The 26,199-nt window shown below is 39.1% G+C and overlaps 1 protein-coding gene across 1 annotated transcript; it reads right to left on the bottom strand.

Annotated features, from left to right (window-relative positions):
* Positions 1-14: 14 nt before the first annotated feature.
* LOC132620441 (transcription factor GTE7-like) lies at positions 15-22,434 on the bottom strand. Its single transcript, XM_060335111.1, has 2 exons — positions 22,007-22,434; positions 15-251 (listed from the first exon to the last, which is right to left on the bottom strand). Exons 1-2 carry the CDS (start codon positions 22,217-22,219, stop codon positions 195-197), a joined length of 270 nt encoding a protein of 89 aa, XP_060191094.1. The 5' UTR covers positions 22,220-22,434; the 3' UTR covers positions 15-194.
* Positions 22,435-26,199: the final 3,765 nt, after the last annotated feature.

The following is a 26,199-nucleotide window of genomic DNA, read 5'->3' as shown; positions in this document are numbered from 1 at the left end:
GAAATAGTGCGGAATAAGGAAAATACCCCCAAGGTCTGGTCTGAGTCATACAAGAGCATCTAAATGAAATAATACAAGTCTGGAATATAATAATACATCAATCGGTCTACGTCTCAGAGTAGAAAAGTAAGGCATAATAATAAGAGAAGTCTTCAAGGCGGCGAATGACTCGTGCTCACCGTGGAAACTCGATGCTAATGCTGAAGGCGACTATCAGCCACGGGAGACGGAGGAAGCCCCAACCTGGTACTCTGCATTCATAAAAGAATGCAGCAAGTGCAGATCAGTACAAAACAACAGTACTAGTAGGTATCATATGACGACTAAGTATAGGTAACATAATTCAGACAATAAAGCAAGATAGGCAGATAAATCAACAAGTATAAGTCAAACATAATCGAAACCAAGTACACGTCATCGCCTAAGTAGAGCATCTAATCCAAATGTGCCAAGTCTCAATATGTCTATTCTGAATCCAATATCACAAGTAAAAACACCAAATCATCTCAATGTAAGCCGTGATGCAATGCAATGCAATAATGTATGAATGCAATGCATTGCATTGCCATGCCAATAATGTGTACACATGTACTCCGGACAGAAATATCGACATCTTGGTAGCACTGGACAAGGTGACTCGTGAAGTATAAGTGCCACGCGTCCCGGATCTTTGCCCAACAGACAGATGAGACCCGGATCTTTGCCCACGAGAGTTCTCACCGACACCACCTTGGGGGACCTGCAAAGTCCATGCACTCACTCAATCCACGACTCCAGAACTAACATCGGATATCGGACTCTCCCAACACCCTCATTTAAAAATCGTGCCCAGCTCATCACAGTGTTTCATCAAGTACCACCAGAGTATCAACAGTATATCATGAAGAATGAGAATGAGTGCAATGTATGTGTCAACATCAAGAATCAACTCAATATCTCAAGTACCAACAAAGGGGTACGCCATCAACATATCAATGTCACAAATACCAATATGGGTACGCCAACAATATCATGAAAGTCTACATAAGTCATATAGAATTTTATCCTCGTATCAACATTAACCCGTAAGATACTACAATATCACAATCAAGACGAAACAACAGATTCTAGTATCTACTAACAATACGTTACATCAAGCTAGCATAATAGAATAATCAAGTCACAGCACAACGGGGTGGCTAGCCCCAATCACGTAACAGGGCCCAACCTAACACAATATCCAACCCAACTTCATACCAGAAGGTTTACATGCTTTCTCTGATAATATAATCTAGATATATGCTTCAGTATATGAAGTCTCACCAAGGGCAAGCCATAACCTACCTGGATGGCCGAACAGCAAACACCAACAATCACTCAATAGCCTTGCCCTTCCGCTGAGCCTCTAGATCAAAGAAGTCTAGGCATAATCAAATTCTAGATTAGAAATCATGAAGAACGATACTAATGTTGCTATTATTCAATTTAGGTCCAAATCAACCCTAGAATTTGGGAAAACGGGACCCACAAGGGGAAAACGAGAAACTCGGGGATAAAATATCAAATTAAACACTAGGTGATCAAAGCCCATTAACCAATTGCTAAACAACTCAAAGATTCATCCAATTTCGAAATTCAAGCAAAACCCCGATTTTGGGTATAAACCCTAACTCTTTGATTCAAGAATTCAACACTAATAATGGAAGATATATGATTAACAACCATAGATTCATCAAAATCTAGCATAAACTCCATCAATTTCATCATTAATAAGCCTAGATATAAAATCCATCAAAACCCACTTTTAATCTTCCATTACTAGGGCTAACAAGGAAAGGGGAATCTTTAAGATGATTAGGAACAATAAAGTAGTAAGACGGTTTGGGGAGCTTACCACCAAGAATCTTCACAATAACTCTCCAAGAACGGACCCCAAGAGCTCTATTTTCGTAATGGTATTAAATGAGACTAATGGATTTTAATACTTCATTAAACGAACTCACTGCCCGTCACCCCCTTTGGCGACACTAAGGCTACCCAGCGGTGCCTTGACCGCTACAACGGTCAACCCCAAATGGCCAGGACCGCTCTATCGACAGGGTGACCGCTCCAGCGGTACCGCTACCGCGGTGCTGGTGCCGCCAAAGGGGGCACCAGACACCAGGATCTGCCTAAGTTTTCACACTTCAATCCGATTTTTTGACTAATTTTCGAGGCCATCTGCTCACATACCACATACATAGACACACATAAAAACACGCTACGAACGCGTTCATGGCCTCGAAATTCCCAACGGAGGTCTCGTTGACCGAGTCGACCCCCGATACCTTAATTCCAAATTCCCAACCTAAGCCTCAAAATACATCTGTGTGCATTGGGAATCGAACCAGATATACACACAAGTTCTAAATGACCATTCGGACCTCTCAGAATTGACGGATTTTTAAAAAAGATCCGTTTACCCAAAAGTCAACTATGGTTCAACTCTTTTGCGCTTAAGCTCATATTTAATAAAAAGTCGCTTGAATCAATTCTAGACACCTCAGGAAATGTGCCAACGGTCCCCTCGGGTTAAAAGTGAGCTAACCAAGCTCATAAACGGGCAAAAATGCCAAAAAGACTATAACGACCAAACGGGTTGTTACACATTGGCTAGCTATGCCTCGATGATACTTCCCACTGAGGCTGAGAGAGTGTGGAGGTTTGCTAAGGGGTTGATTATTCTAATTCGTATGGGACTTTCTCATGTTGTTGCTTGTGGGATTTCATTTCAGGAGGTGGTAGACGCCAATAATTTAGAGAATATTCAACGTGAGGGATTTAAGCAGCGGGATGGCAAGACGACCCATCATTTCGGCGGTTGTAGCAGTGCTCTACCTAGGAGATGAGGTTATGCAGGGAGGGGTTATCACCCTCAGACTAGCAGACCCATTCATGCATCTATGCCATGTTACACCACGTAGTTTCGTCCGTTGAGATTCATTAGGAGTTAGTTGTCCTAATCGTGGATACCGGAGTTACCTTAGGATATATGAGATTATATATATTATCTTGTACTATGGTTATGGGGGTTTAAGCCCATGAAATAAGCTATGGAAGGATTTAAGAACAAGTAAATTAAGGAATGAAGTTTGTCGGAACTTTGGAAAACTTGGCAAACCTTTTGGACATGATTTTGGTCAAAATTGGGGATGATATATCTCCTAGACTATGAGAAGTTTTAGTGTGCTTCTTTTATCCAAATTGAAGTTCATCGAGTCTAGTCTCCAACGCAACAAACCGTTCGTTAATATGACATCAGAGTAAAAAGTTATGGGTGTTTCAAGACAGATTGTCTGAGCAGAAAATTTTGATGGACCGTTTGACGCCCCGCAGGAATTTTGACGGACCGTAATTTCTGCGTCCCGTCAAATTGCACTAGCCCAGCGTAAAATGGTTACAGTGAACCATATTTGACTGGGTAGTTGTACGGACCATTTTGACGGTCCGTTAACGGCCCGTCAAAATGGGCGCAGAATTGCCCGACGGGATTTTAAGTTACGCTTTATATATTTCACTCCACTTCATTTGGACATTTTATTTTACCAAATTAGATCCAAAATCTCTCTAAAAACCCTCTCTTCAACTCCATAAACTAATCCAAGCTAAAATCCAAGGGAGATTAAATATCAAGAGGCAAGAATCAAGATACCCATGTGTTAGAAGTCTTGCTAGGGTTAGTAGACTCCAAGAATTCTTTGGATATTGAAGCTAGGGTGTTCATATAAGTTGATATCTTGCTCCAAAGCTCATTCTTATGAGATAAAAGGTTAGTTTTCATACTTATTACATGTTATCAAGAATGTTTAGTTGTTGAACAACTTGATTAGAAGGAGAAAGCAGAAGATGAGTTGTAAATGTAGCTTTTATGATGTTTATGAGTAGTAAACTAAATTGAGTCATGATTCTTAGTATGATATGGATATAATCATGTTATGGGAGGTGATAATGGTGATGAAGAAGCATTATATGAAAATGTGCTAAAATGAGTGCGAAGTTGTTGGCATAAGTTGAACATAAGGATGAATTTTGGAGGCTTAATGTAATGTGATTACTTGATTATGATATTGCGATAGTATTATGGATGTTTGGGAGTTGTTTTGGGATATATTGGAAGTTGACGAAATAGGGGAAATGCTGCCCAATTTTCATTAGAACATGAATTATCCTAGTTTGAATTGAAGAGTATCATTAAGGCTTAACCATGGTATGAATCCTTCTAAATGTAGATTATTCAAGCTTGAACGGTGAACGCTAGATAATTAAGAAGTCGAAGAGGTATGTAAGGCTAACCCTTCTTTCATTAAGGCATGGTTCCCTTGCTATATGTATCCTTTCCTGAGTTCCATAATGTCTTCCAATTGACTCTATCTCTAAGGTACAGAGCAAGGGGATAGGGCTGTTAGTGTAAGGGCCCGTTATTTTATTAGCTTGAACCCTTCGAAATTCTTCGGGTCAAAGCCGGATGAGGACCCACAAAACTTTATTGATGGGATGTTGAGGACACATCGGTTAATCCATGCTTCAGACATTGAATCGGTAGAGTTGGCATCTTATAGACTCCGGGATGTCGCGATTCATTGGTATACGGTTTGGATGGCTTCACGGGGAGTCAATGCACCTCCCCCGGTATGGCAAGAATTTGTGGATGCCTTTCTCCGACATTACTTACCTCCAGAGGTTCGGCGGGCTAGAGCGGATAAGTTCTTGAATCTTAGGCAAGGAAGTGTGAGTGCCTTAGAGTATAGTCTCCACTTCAATTCTTTGGCTAGGTATGCTCCGGCCACGGTAGCGGATATGGGTGACCGAGTGCACCGATTTGTGAGAGGCCTAGAGCCACATTTGATGGATAGGTGCTTGACTGCGTCCCTTCATGACAACATGGATATTTCACGCATTCAAGCCCATGCCCAAAATTTAGAGGAAAGCCAACAACAGCAAAGAAGTGAGCGTGAGCATGACAGAGGGTATAACAAGAGGGCTAGATCTTCGAGTCCAACAAGTGAGTTTAGAGGCGGGCCAAGACATCAGTTTTCTAGGCATTCAGAACATTCTATGACTAGTGCGCCTCCATGGTTTGCAGGCCAGAGATTTGATAGATCTACTCATTCCGGACCGATTCAGAGTTTCAGGGCTTCGGGTTCTCAATTCAGGGGTGATTCAGGTCAGGCTAGGCCACCCGTGCCACGATGTTCCCAGTGTGGAAAGTTACATTGGGGCCAGTGTCGACTAGGTTCGGAGGTTTTCTATACATGCGGTTGGCCAGGCTATATCATGCGTGATTGCCCCTCGGTTAGTAGCAGGGGTAGAGTCCAGCCTTCAGGATCGGCAGCCAGGTCTTCATCATCGATATGCCCTATGGGGCAAGGTTCACAGGCGCCGGTTGGCCATTGTAGAGGTAGAGGGAGAGCTCCTAGTTCTAGTGGTCCTCATCACTGTATTTATGCTTTGGCTGGACGCCAAGATCTTGAGTCTTCCCCCGATGTCATCACAGGTATATTATCGGTATTTTCTCATGATGTATATGCTTTGATAGATCCGAGCTCCACGTTTTCATATATTACTCCATATATTGCGGGTCGATTTGGGGTCAAACCAGAATCGATCAAACCTTTTGAGGTATCTACACCCGTTGGTGAACCGGTAATAGCTAGTCAAGTATATAGAAATTGTGTAGTTGTGATTTGTGACCATCGTGCTATGGTTGATTTACATGAGTTAAAAATGGTGGACTTTGATGTTATCATGGGCATGTATTGGTTGGCTTCTTGCTATGCCAATGTTGATTATAGAATGAAAATGGTTCGCTTCCAGTTTCCGGGAGAACCAGTTTTAGAATGGAAAGGAAATGCTGCGTCCCCGAAATGTAGGTTTATTTCCTATCTCAAGGCAAGGAAAATGATTGCAAAAGGTTGTATTTACCATCTAGTTTGGGTTCAAGATGTAGAAGCTAAATCGCCAACTCTTTAGTCTGTCCCAGTGGTGAATGAGTTTCCGGATGTATTCCCGGAAGAGCTTCCAGGTCTCCTTCCCGAACGGGATATTGATTTTGCTATTGATGTGCTACCGGACACAAAACCCATATCCATTCCTCCTTACAGGATGGCTCCCGCGGAGTTAAAGGAGTTGAAGGAACAATTGAAGGACTTGCTTGAAAAAGGTTTTATTAGGCCTAGTTCTTCCCCGTGGGAGCACCCGTGTTGTTTGTGAGAAATAAAGATGGCTTCTTGCGAATGTGCATTGACTATCGACAGCTAAATAAGGTGACAATCAAGAATAAATATCCGCTTCCAAGGATTGATGATTTATTTGACCAATTGTAAGGTGCCAAATGGTTTTTAAAGATAGATTTGAGATCCGGGTATCATCAAGTGCGAGTTAGGGAGAAAGATATTCCTAAGACAGCCTTCAGAACCAGATACGGCCATTTTGAGTTCCGGGTAATGTCATTCGGGCTAACTAATGCACCGGCAGTATTTATGGATTTGATGAACAATGTGTTCAGGCCCTTCTTAGACTTATTTGTGATTGTGTTCATCGATGATATTCTGGTATATTTTAGGTCCGAGGCAGAACATGCAGATCATTTGCGTACCGTTCTTGGAGTTCTTCAAACTCGAGAGTTATTTGCCAAATTTTCTAAGTGTGAATTTTGGTTGAACTCAGTGACCTTTTTGGGGCATATTATTTCAGTCGATGGTATTCGGGTAGATACCCAAAAGATTGAAGCGGTGAAGACTTGGCTAAGGCCCACAACACCTATAGAGGTTCGTAGTTTTCTGGGCTTAGCAGGGTATTACAGGAGATTTGTAGAGGGCTTTTCTTCTATTTCTGCACCACTCACGAAGCTGACCCAGAAGTCAGCCAAATTTCAATGGACAGATGCTTGTGAATGTAGTTTCTAAGAGCTAAAGGATAGATTAACTTCTGCCCCAATCCTGACACTTCCAGAGGGATCGGAAGGTTATGTTGTCTATTGTGATGCTTCAGGCGTTGGGCTAGGCTGTGTGTTGATGCAACATGGTAAGGTAATTGCGTATGCTTCAAGACAGTTGCGGAAACATGAGAACAATTATCCGACCCATGATCTTGAATTGGCTGCAGTAATTCATGCATTGAAGATGTGGAGACATTATTTGTATGGCGTCCACGTTGATATTTATACAAATTATAAGAGCCTTCAGTATATCTTCAAGCAGAAAGAACTGAATTTACGGCAATGGCGATGGTTGGAATTGTTGAAGGATTATGATGTTAACATCTTATATCATCCCGGGAAGGCAAACGTTGTGGCTGATACTCTTAGCCGTTGATCCATGGGAAGTTTATGTGATGTCCATCCAGAGAAAAGAGAGATAGCTCGTGAGCTCCAGCAGTTAGCTAGCCTAGGAGTTCGAGTAGTAGACTCAGGCAGTATAGGAGCTATCATTCAAAATGCAGCGGTATCGTCACTAGTAGTGGAAGTGAAAGAGCGTCAATACGAAGATCCCATGCTAATTCATTACATAAATACCCTCCCTCAGAAGGAGAAGTCATCATTTAAGATTTCTGGAGATGGAGTTCTCCGATGCCGAGGCAGGTTATGTGTTCCTGATGTTGTAGGATTACGCCACCAAATATTGAGGGAAGCCCATTGTTCCCATTATTTTGTTCACCCAGGAGCAACGAAAATGTATCATGACCTTAAATCTATATATTGGTGGAATGGGATGAAGAAAGATATAGCGGAATTCGTAGCTCAATGTCCTAATTGTCAGCAAGTGAAAATTGAGCACCAAAAGTCGGGTGGATTGTTGCAAGCTATGGAAATTCCAACTTGGAAATAGGAAGTAATTAACATGAACTTCATTACAGGCTTACCCCATTCTCGACGAAATTATGATTCTATATGGGTGATTATGGATAGACTTACGAAGTCAGCTCATTTCTTACCAGTCATAACTACATATGTAGCAGCAGATTATGCAAAGCGTTATGTTAAAGAGATAGTGCGACTTCATGGTGTTCCAGTTTCTATTATCTCCGATAGAGGGACTCAGTTTACAGCCAATTTTTGGAAATCTTTCCAAGAAGGTTTGGGGACTCAGGTGAGTCTTAGCACGACATTTCACCCACAGACAGATGGGCAAGCTGAACGTACCATTCAGACTCTTGAGGATATGCTACGGGCATGTGTATTAGATTTTGGAGGTAGTTGGGATGATCACTTACCACTTACTAAATTTGCTTACAACAATAGTTATCATTCTAGCATCCAAATGGCCCCGTATGAGGCTTTATATGGGCGAAAGTGTAGATCTCCAATTGGGTGGTTCGAAGTGGGAGAGACCAAATTGATAGGGCCAGACTTGGTCCAGCAAGCTATAGAGAAAGTCAAGCTTATACAGGATCGATTATTAATAGCTCAGAGTCATCAGAAATCCTATGCAAATAATCGTCAAAGAGACTTAGAGTTCCAAGTGAAAGATTGCGTATTCTTGACGGTGTCGCCAATGAAGGGCGTCATGAGATTTGGCAAGAAGGGCAAGATTATCCCCGGTACATCGGACCTTATGAGATTGTACGCAAGGTAGGTCAGGTGGCTTACAAATTAGATCTACCTTCTGATGTGGAGTCAGTTTACCCAGTTTTCCATGTATCGATGCTTCGTAAGTGAATTAGAGATCCTTCTAGAATTGTGCCAATAGATGATGTCCAAGTTACTAAACAATTGTCTTATGAAGAAGTCCCCATTGCCATTTTAGATAGGCAAGTACGAAAACTCAAAACCAAAGAAGTAGCTTCAGTAAAAGTTTTATGGAGAAATAAAAATAGAGATGAAATGACTTGGGAAGCAGAAGAAGACATGAAGCTCAGGTACCCGCATTTATTTCCACTTTCAGAGGAGACTCAGGCAGAGATGCCATTGCCCCCAGGTATGTGATGCTTTGTTCAATGTTTTCTTGGTCGTGTGTGGCCATGGCTGTTGATGTTGTTTTTGTAGCCCTGTGAAGCGATATATATATTTTGGGTTGCTGTGTCCGGTAGTGCCATATTACAGAGGAAAATCTGATGAAATTTTTGTAGAATTCCCAATAGTCTATCAGTCGAGGACGAATGTTCCTAAGAAGGGGAGAATGTTACACCTCGTGGTTTCGTCCGTTGAGATTCGTTAGGTGTTAGTTGTCCTAATCGTGGAAACTAGAGTTACCTTAGGATATATGAGATTATATATATTATCCCATACTATGGTTATGGGGGTTTAAGCCCATGAAATAAGCTATGGAAGGATTTAAGAACAAGTAAATTAAGGAATGGAGTTTGTCAGAACTTTGGGAAAACTTGGCAAAATTTTCGGACAGGATTTTGGTCCAAATTGGGAGAGCTATATCTCCTAGAATATGAGAAGTTTTAGTGTGTTTCTATTATTCAAATTGGAGTTCATCAAGTCTAGTTTCCAACGCAACAAACCGTTCGTCAATGTGACATCGGAATAAAAGGTTATGGGTGTTTCAAGACAGACTGTCTGAGCAGAATATTTTGACGTACCGTTTGACGCCCCGCAGGAATTTTGACGGACCGCAGATATTTCTGCGGCCCGTAAAATTGCACTAGCCCAGCGTAAAATGGTTACAGTGAACCATATTTGACTGGGTAGTTGTACGGACCATTTTGACGGTCCGTTGACCGCCCGTCAAAATGGGCGCAGAATTGCTTGACGGGATTTTAAGTTACGCTTTATATATTTCACTCCATTACATTTGGACATTTTATTTTACCAAATCAGATCCAAAAGCTCTCTAAAAACCCTCTCTTCAACTCCATAAACTAATCCATGCCAAAATCCAAGGGAGATTAAATATCAAGAGGCAAGAATAAAGATACCCATGTGTTAGAAGTCTTGCTAGGGTTAGTAGACATCAAGAATGCTTTGGATATTGAAGCTAGGGTGTTCATATAAGTTGATAGCTTGCTCCAAAGTTCATTCTTATGAGCTAAAATGTTAGTTTTCATACTTATTACATGTTATCAAGAATGTTTAGTTGTTGAACAACTTGAGTAGAAGGAGAAAGCAGAAGATGAGTTCTAAATGTAGCTTTTATGATGTTTATGAGTAGTAAACTAAATTGAGTCATGATTCTTAGTATTATATGGATATAATCATGTTATGGGAGGTAATAATGGTGATGAAGAGGCGTTATAACACTGAGCCTTGGTAGGGCCAGGTATGTATGACACCAAGCCTTGTCATGGCCGGGTATGTGAAACCACCGAACCTTTATGGTCGGGTATGCTATTGATACGAATATGTATATGAACACGGATATGAATATGGATACATATATGGATATATGTATATGTATATATGTATGTACACGAGCACGCATTAGAAATGGAAGGTCCCTATGAAAGACAAGTAAGTAATTATGATAATGGCTACTATCTCCTGTTTTTCCCATCTTATGTTATTTCTTATGCTGTCTCATATGCTCCTATTATGATGTTGATTATACTTTACATAATCAGTACATTATTCGTACTAACGTCCTTTTGTTTGTGGACGTTGCGTCATGCCCGCAGGTGGACAGGGAGACAAGCTTGATCCATAGATATCTTATTCAGGGACTGCATAGAGGAGCTCCACTTTATCCGGAGCTACAGCTTTTGGTATTATTCTTTTGTGTACATACCTACGGGAAAGGCGGGGTTCTGTCCCGCCTATATGATGTGACATACTCTTCTTAGAGGCTCGTAGACAGTTGTGTATGGTTAGATGTCTTGCAACCTTGGCGGCCCATATTTTGTATATCATTTTGATAGCCTCGTCGGCTTGTGCATATGGATATGGGCATTGTTGTTGATGATGATATCAATGTGTTGTTGCCCAACGAGATTAGCACTATTAATGTATATAAATTATGAGTAAGCCATGTGGCTCACCTAGAGGTGAATATGAGAGTACGATAAGAGGTACCCGGGTAGGTTAGCACCGGGTGCCCGTCATGGCCCTCCGGTTAGGTCGTGACAAAAGTAGTATCAGAGCAGTTCTTTCCTAGGGTGGGTCTACGAGCCGTGTCCAGTAGAGTCTTGTTTATGGGTGTGTTGCGCGCCACACATATAAACAGGAGGCTGCGGGCATTTTAGGAATGAATGACCTTCTTTCTTCATAAGATCGTGCGATAGAACCATGATATAAGGATTTATTTTTCCCTAACCATGTATTATGTATTTCAGAAAGGCCTGTAAAGAGAAAACCTACGACAGCCCAAAAGGGCAAGACAGTGGCAGGGAAGCGGGCTGAAAGAGCACCGCCAACGGTTGTAAAGGAAAGTGAGTCCCAGAATGCGGCTCAATCTTAGTCCTCTCACTCAGTGCCTATTTCTGAGGAGCATAAAGGACCCTCAACCCTAGCTCCAGCACCCCCAGCTCCTCCACCGGGCGCTTCAGGCCAAGATGTGAAAGAGGTCATTCATTAACTAACTCAGTTGGTTGCCGCCCAGACTCAGCGGCAAGGTACAGGGCAAGAGGATAGGGCTGTTAGTGCAAGGCCCGTGATTTTATTAGCTTGAACCCTCTGAAATTCTTCGGGTCAAAGCCGGATGAGGACCCACAAAACTTTATTGATGGGATGTTGAGGACACTTCGGTTAATGCATGCTTCAGACATTGAATCGGTAGAGTTAACATCCTATAGACTCCGGGATGTCACGGTTCATTGGTATACGATTTGGATGGCTTTACGGGGAGTCAATGCACCTCCCCCAGTATGGAAAGAACTTGTGGATGCCTTCCTCCGACATTACTTACCTCCAGAGGTTCAGCGGGCTAGAGCGGATAAGTTCTTGAATCTTAGGCAAGGAAGCATGAGTGCCTTAGAGTATAGTCTCCGCTTCAATTCTTTGGCTAGATATGCTCCGGCCATGGTAGCGGATATGGGTGACCGAGTGCACTGATTTGTAAGAGGCCTAGGGCCACATTTGATGGATATACAGGTTTGGAGCATTTTATTTAAGACATGTCATTGTATTGCCTTTACATCATACCATCATTCTTTCCTTGATTGAATATATGTGTTATTGCTCCTATTTTGAGTTGTTTACCTTACCTGATTGTTCATTATTCTAATTGACTGTCGGATTGGCTTAAATAAATAAGGAAATGAATAGTCCTAATATGGATGGATAATGGTTTTGCAGATAAGGTGATATGGTAATGGCATAACTGGGTTTTCTTCTTAATTACTTCGTCACTAGTTCTTGCGTTGTCGGTCTATGAGATATGTTGGGTACACGTATTACACTTGCTACACTCTTTTGTGGTGCAGATTTGATTCCGAGTATGACCACATCTCGTGGAGCTTTCTGAGTCCGAGATTGGTGATTCGGAGTTGCGGTGAGCTGCTTGGCTATTCCGCGGCCCACATCTCCCTCTATTATTTATGTATTCTGTCACTTTACTATTCGGATAGTGTACTTACATTTAGACTATCTATAGACATTTCCAAACTTTTACGCATTTCATAGTAGCTCTTGTATTTGTGACACGGATCTTAGGTAGCGTTGTATTTTTCTGGATTTTCTTATTATGACACTTCGTTGGATATTCTTCGACTATTTACTTAACTTAAAGTTAGTGATTTTGAATTGTGTGTTTGGGTTTGGCTTGCCTATTGGTGGGATGGTTAGGTGCCATCACGGCCTCGATTTTTGGATCGTGACATGCCACAACTTTGGAAAAATTTGACTCAAAGCTGGAAAGTGTCGTGCTCCAAAGAAGGAAAAGAAAAAGGGTCAAGCAAATATGGTTGAAACAAATGAGGATATTGACGACTTGTGTGCTATTATATCTGAGTGCAATTTAGTGGGAAATCCTAAAGAGTGGTGGATTGATTCTGGAGCCACTCATCATGTTTGTGCAGTTAGAGAAGTGTTCGCTTCATATGCTCCCGCTGGACCCGACGAGACCATTTTTATGAGAAATTTTGCAACGGCCAAGATTGAAGGTTATGGCTTCTTTCTAAAGATGACCTCTACAAGGTGGTGACTCTCAACAGCGTTTGTCATGTTCCTGAAATAAGAAAGAACTTAGTTTCTACTTTATTTCTCGTCAAGAACGGGTTTAAGTGCATTTTTGTTTCAGACAAAGTTGTAATAAGTGAGAACAAGATGTACGTAGGAAAAGTTTACCATACAGAGGGCCTTTTCAAATTGAATGTAATGGTAGTTGATAATAATAAAATTTTAGCTTCTTGTTACTTACTTGAGTCAAATGATTTGTGGCATTCACACTTAGGACATGTCAATTATAGGACCTTGCGTAAAATGATTAGTTTGGAAGTATTGCCTAAGTTTGAATGAAATCAATCAAAATGTCAAATCTATGTTGAATCTAAGTATGTTAAATGTCCTTATAAGTTAGTTGAAAGGAATTCAAGTACTTTAGACTTAATTCATACAGATATTTGTGACATGAAGTTAATACCATCTCGCGGTGGAAAGAAGATTAAATGATAAGGAGTGATAGGGGCGACGAATATGAATCTCCTTTTGAGCAAATATGTTTGGAATATGACATTATTCATCAAACAACTGTCCCTTACTCGCCACAATCCAACGGAATTGGGGAAATAAAAAATAGAACACTAAATGAGATAATGAATGTCTTGTTAATAAGTTCTTATTTATCCCACAACTTATTGGGGAAGTTATCCTCATAGGTAGTCGAATACTCAATCGAGTGCCCCATAGAAAATTAGAATCTATTCCATACGAAAAATGGAAAGGAAGAAAGCCCAATTTGGAATACTTCAAAGTGTGGCGGTGTTTGGCCAAAGAGCAAGTTCCTAAACCCAAAAAGGTTGAAATAGGACTTAAAACCATTGATTGTGTTTTCATAGGATATGCCACAAATAGTAAAGCATATCGATTTCTGGTTCACACATCAGAAAATTCTGACATTCATGTGAATACGGTAATTGAATCAGATAATGCTGACTTCTTTGAAAATATATATCCGTATAAAAGGGAATGTGAGTCATCTAACGAAGGATCTAAATGACCCGGGGAAGAAACAAAGGAAGATGATCCTGATGAGAAAAATCCAAGACGTAGCAAACGTCAAAGGACATCTACTTTCTTTGGACCAGATTTTCTAACATTTTTGTTGGAAAATGAGCCTCAAACTTTCATTGAAGCTATGTCTTCATCAGAAGCTCAATTTTGAAAAGAGGCAATCAATAGTGAAATACAATCCATATTGAACAACCATACGTGGGAACTAGTTGATTTTCCTCCAAGAAACAAACCTTTAGGTTCCAAATAGATTTTCAAAAGAAAAATGAAAGATGACTATTGATAAATATAAGGCAAGACTTGTTGTTAAAGGGTTTAGACAACGAGAATGTCTTGATTACTTTGATACATACTCGCTGATAACGAGAATTACATCTAATAGGGTGTTAATAGCATTAGCCGTCGGGTCCGGTCTTGAAATCCATCAAATGGACGTGAAAACAACCTTCTTAAATGGAGATTTGGAGGAAGAAATCTACATGGAACAGCCCGAAGGGTTTGTAGTTCCTTGAAAAGAGAAGAAGGTGTGTTGACTTGTTAAGTCTCTTTACGGACTAAAATAAGCACTCAAATAATGGCATGCGAAATTTGACCATACGATGCAGTCAAATGGATTCAAGATAAATGAGTATGACAAATGTTTTTACATTAAGAACACTCCAAATCAAGTCCTCATTGATTGTTTATATGTGGATGATATGTTGATAATGAATAATGACATTACTAACATAAATTCTACTAAGCGCATGCTTTCTAGTAAATTTGATATGAAATACTTAGAAGTTGTTGATTTAATTTTTGGGAATTAAGATCCATAAGACTCCTTAAGGTCTAGGATTGTCTTAATATCATTATATCCAAACGGTACTTGAAAAGTTCAAGTATTTGGACTTTAAAGTTGCAGAGACGCCAATTGATGTGAACCCTGCTCTTGCTAAGAATAAAGGTGAAAGTCACTCTCAATTGGATTATGCCAGAGTGTTGGGAAGTTTGATTTATATCATGAACTGAACACGACCTGATTCGCATATGCTATAAGTAAACTGAGTCATTACACAAGTAATCCCGACCAAAATCATTGGATGGCAATGAAACGAGTTTGGGGTATTTTGAACATACTCAAAACTTTGTCTTGCATTATAACAAGTATCCTGCAGTTATTGAAGGATATAGTGATGAAATTGGATCACCGGATCAACTGAAACTAAATTCACAGGTGGATACTTTTTTACCATGATGGAGGAGCAGTGTCTTGGAAATCATCCAAATAGACATGTATCGCCTGCTTGACAATGGAGTCTGAGTTCATAGCTTTAGACAAAGACGGTGAAGAAGTTGAATGGCTCCGGGTGAAAAAGCGTATAATTTGGATAAAATGTAGTACTACAGTCAATCCTCTCTAATGACAGTGTTTGTCCGAACATTTCATGGTTGCTACAGTGAGGTGTTGTTATGTATGTAAACTAGCATTTGATTTTAGATCTCATTTAGTTATCATAAACAAAAGTATTTAAACAATTATTTTTTTGTAGTTTTTATGTTATAAACGAAAACAATATACTTGTCAACTTTAAAATCTCAATTGATTTTCACATCTCATCAATTAAAAATTGAAAATACTAATAATTACAAATAAATTCATAAATAGTTGTACCATACCGATAAAGAATCAAAATATAGGGAATATATGCATTTAAATTAATTGAGAATTTAAATATATCAAGTTTGGCGTATGAATTCTACAGTTGTAGGTTATTCGTAAATTCGAGTCTCTTAGTGATAATATAATGCTTGAATTAATGGAGAATTTTGTCCAAACTTTCAATATGGAATTCAATAGCTTTCTCTTGAAGGTTATCTAAGAGCTTAATAGTTGACTCTTCTATCTCACCGCACTCTTCATCAACATTTTCATTGTCACCTTCTGAATCTGTTGTTTCTTGTTCTTCCACTCCAATCACTTGTGCAATAATCTCTTCATCAGTATAATCTTCAAGTATTGGAAGTGTTGCCTCAAACTCCATATAAGTGGTAGCATCCATCGCTTGATTGGTGTTATGAGATGGGATTTGGGCTATAAGTGATGATGATTACCATAAATATTTTACTATTATAGTTTTATATATAATATGTTTCTTACAAATATTATTACATAATATTTGAGTATGGTTGTTATATAGAGGTAATTTTACAAAGAGTGTACCGCTATAATGAATGGCACTGCTGTTATAGGTACAACGTTGTTATAGAGAAGTAAAATATAATATAAAAATCGATTTCAGAGAAAATCAGGCCGTCATAGTGAAATGATATTATAACGAATGGAAATTAAATAGAGGTTTACTGTATGTATTCATATGTAATATTGTATCATAAATATAGTATATTAAAGTATCAAATTAAATATTTGGTCAAAATCTTTGCACTTATTATTAGTAATTATAGATATTCTATTTTTATAAAGATGGTTTATTATCAAATTACCAAAAATAAAGAAGAGTTGTTATATGAGGATAATTATACAAAGAGTGTACCGTTATAAAGTTGGATGTTTTGTTGTTATAGGTAAAATGTTATGTTATAGAGAAGTGAAATATAATATAAAAAATCGATTGCGAAAAATCTTAGTTGTTTCAGAAAGGTGTTGTTATATGTGGATGTTGTTATATAGAGGTCTGATTATATTATATTTATCTTTAAATATTATATTAACACTCTACTAATTATTAGAACAATAAGTGTGAATTTGGAAAAAACGGGTAATAGATGCTTTTTATTTTTCTAAAACAACAACATACCCAGTGAAATCCCACAGTGTGGGGTCTGGGGAGGGTAAAATGTACGCAGACCTTACCCCCATCTTGAAAGATAGAGAGGCTATTTTCGGAAGACCCTCGGCTCAAGAGAAAACATGATGAGAAAAGGTCAGATAAGCACAAACAGTTCAAACCAATACGAAAATGAAACTAACGAAAACGAAAAAGCCATAATAAAGCAGTCTGAGAAAAAAGAAACAGCAACTACCACAGATAAATACCATAATTCTGGTACAAGGAACAACATATAGTTGCACGAATCAAAGGACAAGAAAATGAAGATCAAAACTACGACTACTAGTAAGACGGGATACGTGGGACTACCTACTAGCCTTCTACCCTAATCTGAGTCCTCCATAGCCTCCTATCTAAGGTTATGTCCTTGTTAAGCTGGAACTAAGCCATGTCCTGTCTAAGAACCTCTCCTCAATACTTCTTCGGCCTACCTCTACCTCTTTTGAAACCTTCCATAGCCAATCTCTCACACTTCCATACTGGGGTATCTGTGTCTCTCCTCTTCACATGCCCAAACCATCTCAGTCGCGCTTTCCGCATCTTGTCCTCCACCGATGCCACTCCCACCTTATCTCAGATATCTTCATTCCTAATATTATCTCGCCTGGTGTGCCCACACATCCATCACAACATTCTCATTTCCGTAACTTTCATCTTCTGGACGTGCGAGTTCTTGACTGCCCAGCACTCTGCCTCGTACAACAAAGTCAGTCTCACTACCACTTTGTAGAATTTTCCTTTAAGCTTTGGTGTCACCTTCTTATCACACAGCACTCCTGAAGCGTGCCTCTATTTCATCCACCCTGCACCAATACAATGCGCAACATCATCGTCAATATCCCCATCTCCTTGTATAATAGACCCAGGATACTTGAAACTTCCTTTCTTTTGGATGGCCTGGGTACCAAGCCTTACTTCCACACCAGCCTCATGTGTCTCGTCACTAAAGTTGCACTCCATGTACTTTGTCTTGGTGCTACTCAACTTGAGCCCTTTAGACTCCAAAGTCTGTCTCCAAACCTCCAGCTTAGCATTCACTCCATTGCGGGTCTCGTCAATCAGGACTATGTCATCCGCGAATAACATGAACCATGGCACCTCACCTTGAATTTGACATGTCAAACCATCCATCACCAAGGCAAATAAAAATGGGCTAAGAGTTGATCCCTGATGCAACCCTATCTCCACTGGGAAGTGTTCCGAGTCTCCTCCCACTGTTCTAACCCTGGTCTTGGCTCCCTCATACATGTCCTTGATCGCCCAAATGTACGCCACATGTACACCTCTATCCTCCAAGCATCTCCATAAAACCGCTCTTGACACTTTGTCGTAAGCCTTTTCTAGGTCGATGAAAACCATGTGTAAGTCTCTCTTCCTCTCCCTATACTGCTCCACCATTCTCCTCATAAGATGAATGGCTTCTGTAGTCGAGCGCCCCGGCATGAATCCAAATTGGTTCTCCGAAATGGACACGCCTCTCATCACCCTCATCTCCACCACCCTTTCCCACACTTTCATAGTGTGACTTAGAAGCTTGATACCTTTATAGTTGTTGCAACTTTGAATGTCTCCCTTGTTCTTGTACAAAGGAACCATCGTACTCCACCTCCATTCCTCAGACATCTTCATCGTATTAAAAATGACACTAAACAACCCAGTCAGCCACTCCAAACCTGCCCTGCCTGCACTCTTCCAAAACTCCCCAGGGATCTCGTCAGGCTCGGTCGCTGTTCCTCTACGCATCCTACGAACAGCTCCCTTAACCTTCTCTACCTTTATACTCCTACAATACCCAAAATCGTGATGCCTCTCATAGTATTCCAAATCTCCCAACACAATGTCTCTGTCACCTTCTTCGTTCAAGAGTTTATGGAAGTATGACTGCCATCTTTGTCTAATGGGAGCATCCTCCACCAATACTTTGCCATCCTCGTCCTTGACGCACTTTACTTGATCCAGATCCCGTGCCTTCCTCTCCCTTACCTTGGCTAGCCTGAACAACTTCTTATCCCTGCCTTTGTCCTTTAGTTCTGCATATAGGCGTTCAAAACTGCCATTTTTGCCACCGAAACTGGCAACTTCGCTTCCTTTCTCGCAATCTTATACCTTTCCCTATTTGTCTGCTTTTCCTCCTCATCTTTGCTATCTACGAACTTCGCGTACGCCACTTTCTTTTCTTCCACCTTTCCTTGGACTTCTCCATTCCACCACCAGTCCCCTCGGTGCCCACCACGATGACCTCTCGAGACCCCCAGTACATCTCTAGATGCTTCCCTAATATAGTTAGCCGTCCTATCCCACATATTGCTCGCGTCCCCCCTACTCTCCCATGCCCCTATAGCCATCAACTTCTCCCCATCTCCTAGGCACTAGACGAAGTCAGACTCTCCCATTTGATCCTCTGCCAGTCATCCACGACCCTCTTTTTCTTCTTCCTCCTAATCTCCAAATCCATCACTAAGAGCTTATGCTGGGTCATCAGGTTCTCATTCGGAAGGACCTTACAGTCTTTACAAAGACCTTTATCATCTTTCCTAAGGAGAAAAAAGTCTATCTGCGTCGCAGCCGTCGAACTACGGAAGGTTACCAGGTGCTGCTCCCTCTTCGGAAAACTCGAGTTGGCTACTACCAATCCAAAAGCTTTTGCAAAATCCAGGAGTGCGACCCCTCCTCTGTTTCTGTCCTGGAAGCCAAAACCACCATGCTCATCGTTATAGCCCCCCGTAGATGACCCAATGTGTCTATTAAAATCTCCCTCTTCTCCTCCTCGTCCAAGCCTGCTTGTGGCACGTAAGCACTAATAATGTTCAATGTAAACGCTCACACGACCAACTTAATCGCCATCATCCGATCATTGACCCTCCTAACCTCTACCACTTGGTCCCTTAGCTCACTATCTACTAAAATGCCTACCTCATTCATATACATCGACTTATCCAAGAACCATAACTTATAGCCGTCCACATCCATAGCTTTAGATCCTACCCATTTGGTCTCTTGGACGTAAGCTATATTAATCCTCCTCTTCTTAAGAATCTTAACTAGCTATATGGACTTCCCGTCAAAGTCCCAATGTTCCAAGACCCTACTCTCAACCTAGACGCTCCCTGAACCCACTTACCACCCCTACCCCCAGCCCCCGTCTCCGACCGAGAACATGACCCTAGTCTACCACCGCTCACTAAAGCCACTAAGGCAAATATAAGCTGCTCAAATATTTATCTAAAAAAATAGGAATAAACACTAAAGCACAAGTTAGCAAGAAACTATAGGCAAGTCAGGCCACTACGCTAAGAATGATAGCACTATAAGCGAAAGGAATAAAGGGAAGAATGTAACGTCAAGAGGCACAGAGAAGCAGGCAAAAACATTTACAAGGCTAAAGGACAGAATATTTATGGGCCATTGGAGGTACCAACTCCAGGTGGAAGAACCTGTTCGCCTCAAAAACAAAATGAGTTCCCCGGCGAAATTACTTGTCACCGCCGATTAAAAAAATTGTATACAAAAAAGTGAATTATGTAATATTGAAAACAACATTAAATAGATGCAACTTCATTTAAATGAGAAAAAATGTTAACCAAATTTAGCTAAATCAATAAAGAAAAAGAAATCATGCCATACCGAAATCCTTAGACATATAATGCAAAAAATTAATAGGATAAAATGCTAAAATAAAATATTGATAAAAAACATAAGTTCGAACATCACATACATTTAATCCCAATATTGATCAACCCATACATAGCTTCTTTCTACGCGTCTCACAAGTCACAAGAATAATATAATCAATTTGAATACCAACATATATAGTCCATTGCTAATTTATGCCTATGTTTAGGGTTTTTTTTAATGTACTCCAGCACAAGTGTATTGACAATGCAAGTCCACTCCTTTAAGTATGTTTCTTTAAAAAAAAAAAATTATGGGACTTGTCTTATTTTATTTTTATTTTCTTTGATGTTATTTTATTTTTATTTTCTTTGATGTTATTTTAATTTTATTGTATTTGATTATTGATATATATATGCCTATGCTAATTTGTATAATTTGATCAAATCTCCAAGCGAGTGATCTAAAAGTTGATGAGTTAAAAAAAATCAGAGGGAGTATATATAAATTTTATGATGAATAACAACCTTCTGAATTTCTGTTGACATTAAGGGGATTGTCTTTCCTGGCATCATTGATTTTTTAAGTTAACATTGATTTAAATCTTTGAGGCATGATTGGAAATATAGTATACGGTAAAACTGAAGCAATTAGTATATGGTAAAAACCGGAGTAAATAGCGCAGCTGTCCGGTGCGAGGTCGAAGAAGAACGAGTTCATTAGCCTCGGGTAAGATTGAAAGGAACGAGAGCCGAGGAGTTGTGAGTCTCCAACTAAGTGTCATAAACCGAGGGTATGTTGATAAGCATAGAAAACCCGAACCTAAGAGGAAGACACTCGTCACAGGTCCGGAGTATCCGTTACGAGCCAGGTTACACGTCACCTAACCGCTCCGCCTTTTGTGTTGACGTCCGTATGGGATTTCTGACACCCGTACGGATGTCGTCTTATCCATTTTAGAGTTTTCTTAAAAGGCCTTTTTTGGGTTGTACTAAAGGCCCATCTATTTTTGTCTATAAATAGGGATGTACCCCCTTCATTTTAGAGCTAGCTTTTACTATTTTTATATACTTGTAATCAGAAGAAGAGAGAGAGGAGTTTCATTACTGATTGGCTCGGGTTACAAGCAATTTCCAAAACCGGACCAATTCTCAGAATCTACAATTTGATTTCTTGAGCTTTACTTTCTCTTGTTCATCAATAAATGTTTGTCATTTGCATATTATTATTATACGTAACTCATTAATCTAGTCACGTATCCTATAAACCACTTACAAATTTAACTATTACCATTTTAAGCGTAAACAGTGTACATAAATTCTACAACTTGAAAAGTAAGGAAGCTGGAAACAAATAAGTACTAACAAACAAACAACGAAATATTTGAGAGTATCCAGAAATTAGGATAAAACAATAAGTTATGTAAATTATTAAAGTATTAAAGTATGTGTGGATCAAAAGATAGTAGAAAAATGCAATTTTGCATTAGCATTACCCCATCTGCCGATGTAGTTGCAGCACTGGCGGATGGTGGTCCCAAATTGTTGATCAATGCCTGCCTCTTAGTTTTGCTCACCATCTTCTTCCAATTGGCCACAAACCGATCAAGCTCCCATAGAGTCTCCTTGTCAAGGGCCTCAATGTCGAGCTCACCATCTTGGGCTAAATGTTCATTCCTCTTCCTTATAATCTGCACTAACTGCGGCATCTTCTCTTGCGGTAAACTTTGCAATCCAACTAACGCCTAATTTATACTCCCTCTGTTTCAATTTGTTTGAACCTATTTCCTTTTTAGTCCGTGCCAAAATAAATGACCTCTTTCCTAATTTGGAAACAAATTCACTTTATGAATGATTTACAGCCACACAAATTTTCAAGCCTTATTTTGAACCACAAGTTTCAAAAGTCTTCCCTCTTTCTTAAATGTCGTGCCCAGTCAAATGGATTCATATAAATTGAAACGGAGAGAGTATATGATTCTCCTCGATACTCATCTCTCTTTTATTCGGACCCTTCGCCCTTGATCGGCTTAGGTTGCTTTCCCATATTTAGTAGGAGCTTTTGCAACAGCTGATTGAGGCTTCATTGACAACGGGGATTGGTGGGTTGGGTGGTGGCATTGGTAAAGAGTAGGGGTGTTCACGGTTTGGTTTAAAACCGATCCAAATCGAAAAGCAAAACCTAACCGATTAAATAAACCAATATTTACCTGGATTATGTTTGGTTTGGTTTTGAATTTTTAAAAACCGATAATATTTGGTTTGTTTTGATTTTGGTTTTGATTTTACTAAAAGCAAACAGAAAAAAACGAACAAATTTTATATATAATTTTTATAATTATATATTACAATATATTAATTTTTATAAATACTTTTAAATATTTTGTACACTTTTTAAGCAAAAAATTATTTATCTCTAATAGGCTAATGAACTTTATACCTTGAACTGATTTTTAAAAAGAAATTCATGAATTCAAACTCATTTATTCAAAGAAACAACTATTTGAGATTTACCTAGGTTTATTTTTGTATTTCTTATAAACTTTATTCACTTAATTAAAATCATAAATCCTAAGACATTTTCTCCATAATGCAAGAAATTACACAATAAAAGGGTAATAACGGATTATAAGTTGGAAAATGATAGAAAATTCTCTCCTAATTGTAGGGGAAAAAAACATGAAAGATAGAAATATCGTTAATTTTCTTGAAAACCAAAAAACCGACCCAACCCGACTACAACCAAACTGATGGATATGTGTTATATTTGGTTTGGTTTGATTTTTAATAATTTTAAAAATCGACTAGATTGGTTTGGTTTTGATTTTAACCCAAAACCGACCCATGAACCCCTAGTAAAGAGGGTGTCGGTTGATGCACTCCAATGATTTTGCATCCGCACACCAAACTAAAGTTTATGATAGGACAAGTGTAAAGTAAAGTGGGTCTCTTTTTTTGAGTCCGAAACCAAAATGACCCCAAAAACGACCATTTGAACCAAAATATCTCAACAAAAAAAAAGGTGACAAAACTACCTTTAACGCAGTAATTTACTGTGTTAAAGGAGTTGACTGTAATGGCAGGGTTAACTGCTTTAACGCAGTAATTTACTGCGCTAAAGGAGGGTCCCTTTTTTTTTTGGTTAACTTCTCTTTCTTTACACCTTTAACGTACTTTAGCCATAGATTAATCATGTTTCGGGACCCCGAAACTTCAATATTTTATATAGAACCCTACTTATTTTTGTGCGATTAATAAGGTAGGCTCAATACATCAAGGATAAGCAAAACTTCGGATTGTCGTTTTAGTAGTTGAAAAGTGCTCGAACTCCATTTTTGTTTGAAGACTTGGTGTCATTAGCTTTAAGTTACAACAATATGAAAATACTTAAACTTGTTCATTAATAACAAACCGAAAATAGTTAAAATACAATCATCAAAAAAAGAAAAAACTTAAAATGCATTCATCAATTCATGCCCTTGAGTTGATGAAAACCTAAACATACTAATATTCTTTAAAATAACAACATCATCATAAATTAAACATAAAACTAAAATCACAATATTCTTAATCATCATCAGAATAGAAGTCCTCAATATCGTCCTCAGAAAAATATTTTGGGTTTCTTCAGACATATCTTTTTTCTGTAGATGTTAATTCCCTACCGATTGATGATGCTTGTTCTTCGGCCAACTTTAGCATGAAAAATCTACAACGTCTTGCTAGCATTCTGTTGTTTTCTTTTCTAATCCTTTGTACGACAGCCTCGCAAGTTTCTGGACCTGCTCGAGGCATGGTTATTGAGTATCTTGTTAGGATTTGAGCATTGAGATTTTTCAAGTCACGAACAAGACGTTGTGATTCAGCGTACCGATATGCCCATTTGTGATGTAAACTGTAATAATATTCACGTGGATCTGTATATTTCAGCTCGCGAAAATCGTCATTACACTCTATTAAAAGGTGGGGCTTGAAACTGTCTATCACAAATTCACTGTTTTCGGTTGAGGAATCACCGGAATAGTTGCTTTGATTTGAGTTGTCATCACCACTGCTATTAGAATCCTGTGGAAAAAATACCGACTAATCTATATTTCTACTATTCGATATTGAATTTTAAGTGGATACTAAGTAGCAAAAGGTATTGAATTTTAAGTAGATAATAAGTAGCAAAAGGCTCTTTATATAGGAATCAAACTCAATAGGTTGTGGGATCATGACTATGATCCCACCAACTTTATTTAATACAGTACAACCATTAATAATATCATAGGGAATCATCGTCATCGGACATCTCACAGTCCGAATTCCACTTGGATCTGAATTTGACGTAACTATGTTGACCATATTCTACCCTGAGGCAACGTATTTTCATCCGATTGTTCTCTTCGCAAAAACGCTTAAGAGCAAAATTCAACTCTTGTAGAGTGCCACGAGACATTGACATAGCATGTCTTTTTGGGCGTTTGAGCCCTAGGGACCTCAAGTTTTGTTCTAGTGTTGCAGCCTCCCTAACACGCCAATTCCACTCGTTTGTCATCATATTGTTGTAACGTTGGTTGTATCTCTCGTTCGGGTTGTTCGAGTATTCAAAATCTTCACCCAATTCTCATGTCCTACCCATTGCGTCGAATATGTCTCCTGGAGAGAACGATATAACACGACTAATATATCCAAATTGGTTAAAATATAACATAGTAACTCAATTTTGTGTGGTTGGTAACTTATTCATCAAATTACGTTATATAACACTTGCTAAGCATGAAACGTAAATTTTGGATTCGAATTATAACGTTTTTCTGTATGACAACTGAGTGTGACAACACAGCGCAGTCATATAGCTCAGCAATTTACTGTGTTATGTCAGAATAACGCAGTATTTTATTGCGTTATATACATACACTGATATAACGCAGTTAATTAATGCGTTATGCAACACTCCGTACTTAATTTGACTTGTCGTAACACTGCAAGACACACTAATTGCATGCATGCGTTGATTGAATATTCAAACGCATTCAAACCTTATTAATACAGATTTTGTGTGAAAGAAAAAAACACAATTTCAAAGTTTCATCAAACTTTTACATTTTGCACTCTTAAATTAGTCAAAAAATGGAAGATGTTCCAAAATTTAGGGTTTCTTTATTCTGGGACGGAGAAATTATATTCGAGGATAGTAATTTGTGTTATGATTCTCCCCCAAAATATCATGTTAAGTTTCCACTTAACTTAAAATTCTCCACTTAACTTAAAATTCTCAAAACTACTCCAAGTCTTATATTGACTACAAGTTAGTAGGAGTGATTTTGATTTAAATATAATTGGAAGATATCCAATATCATTTACGCCGCAAGGCGTAACTAGTTATGGACAGTGGTACATTCAAGACGATGTTTCTTTGACGGATTATTTGAAGGCGCCTTATGATTATAGGGAATGCATAACTTTAAAAATCCTTGAAATGTAAGTAGAGAAGGTCCCCATTAATCGACTTGAATTCATGGCTACAGCTCCTCGGGAAGCCCAAAATAGACCTCGTCGGGAAGCCCCGTCTAGAATTCAGGCCGAAGTCACTCAAGCGGAACCTACTTATGAACACAATTACCCTGACATAAGTACTTATGAAGGCATTTTGACGAGTCAAAGGCCTCTGGAAAGTTTAAGTCAGCAACTTGATAGGAAGTTG

The sequence above is a fragment of the Lycium barbarum genome, chromosome 11 (genome assembly GCF_019175385.1).
Source record: "Lycium barbarum isolate Lr01 chromosome 11, ASM1917538v2, whole genome shotgun sequence".
Classification (NCBI taxonomy): domain Eukaryota; kingdom Viridiplantae; phylum Streptophyta; class Magnoliopsida; order Solanales; family Solanaceae; genus Lycium; species Lycium barbarum.
The sequence above is the reverse complement of the archived record's forward strand: the minus strand, read 5'-3'. Positions and strand labels throughout refer to the sequence as shown.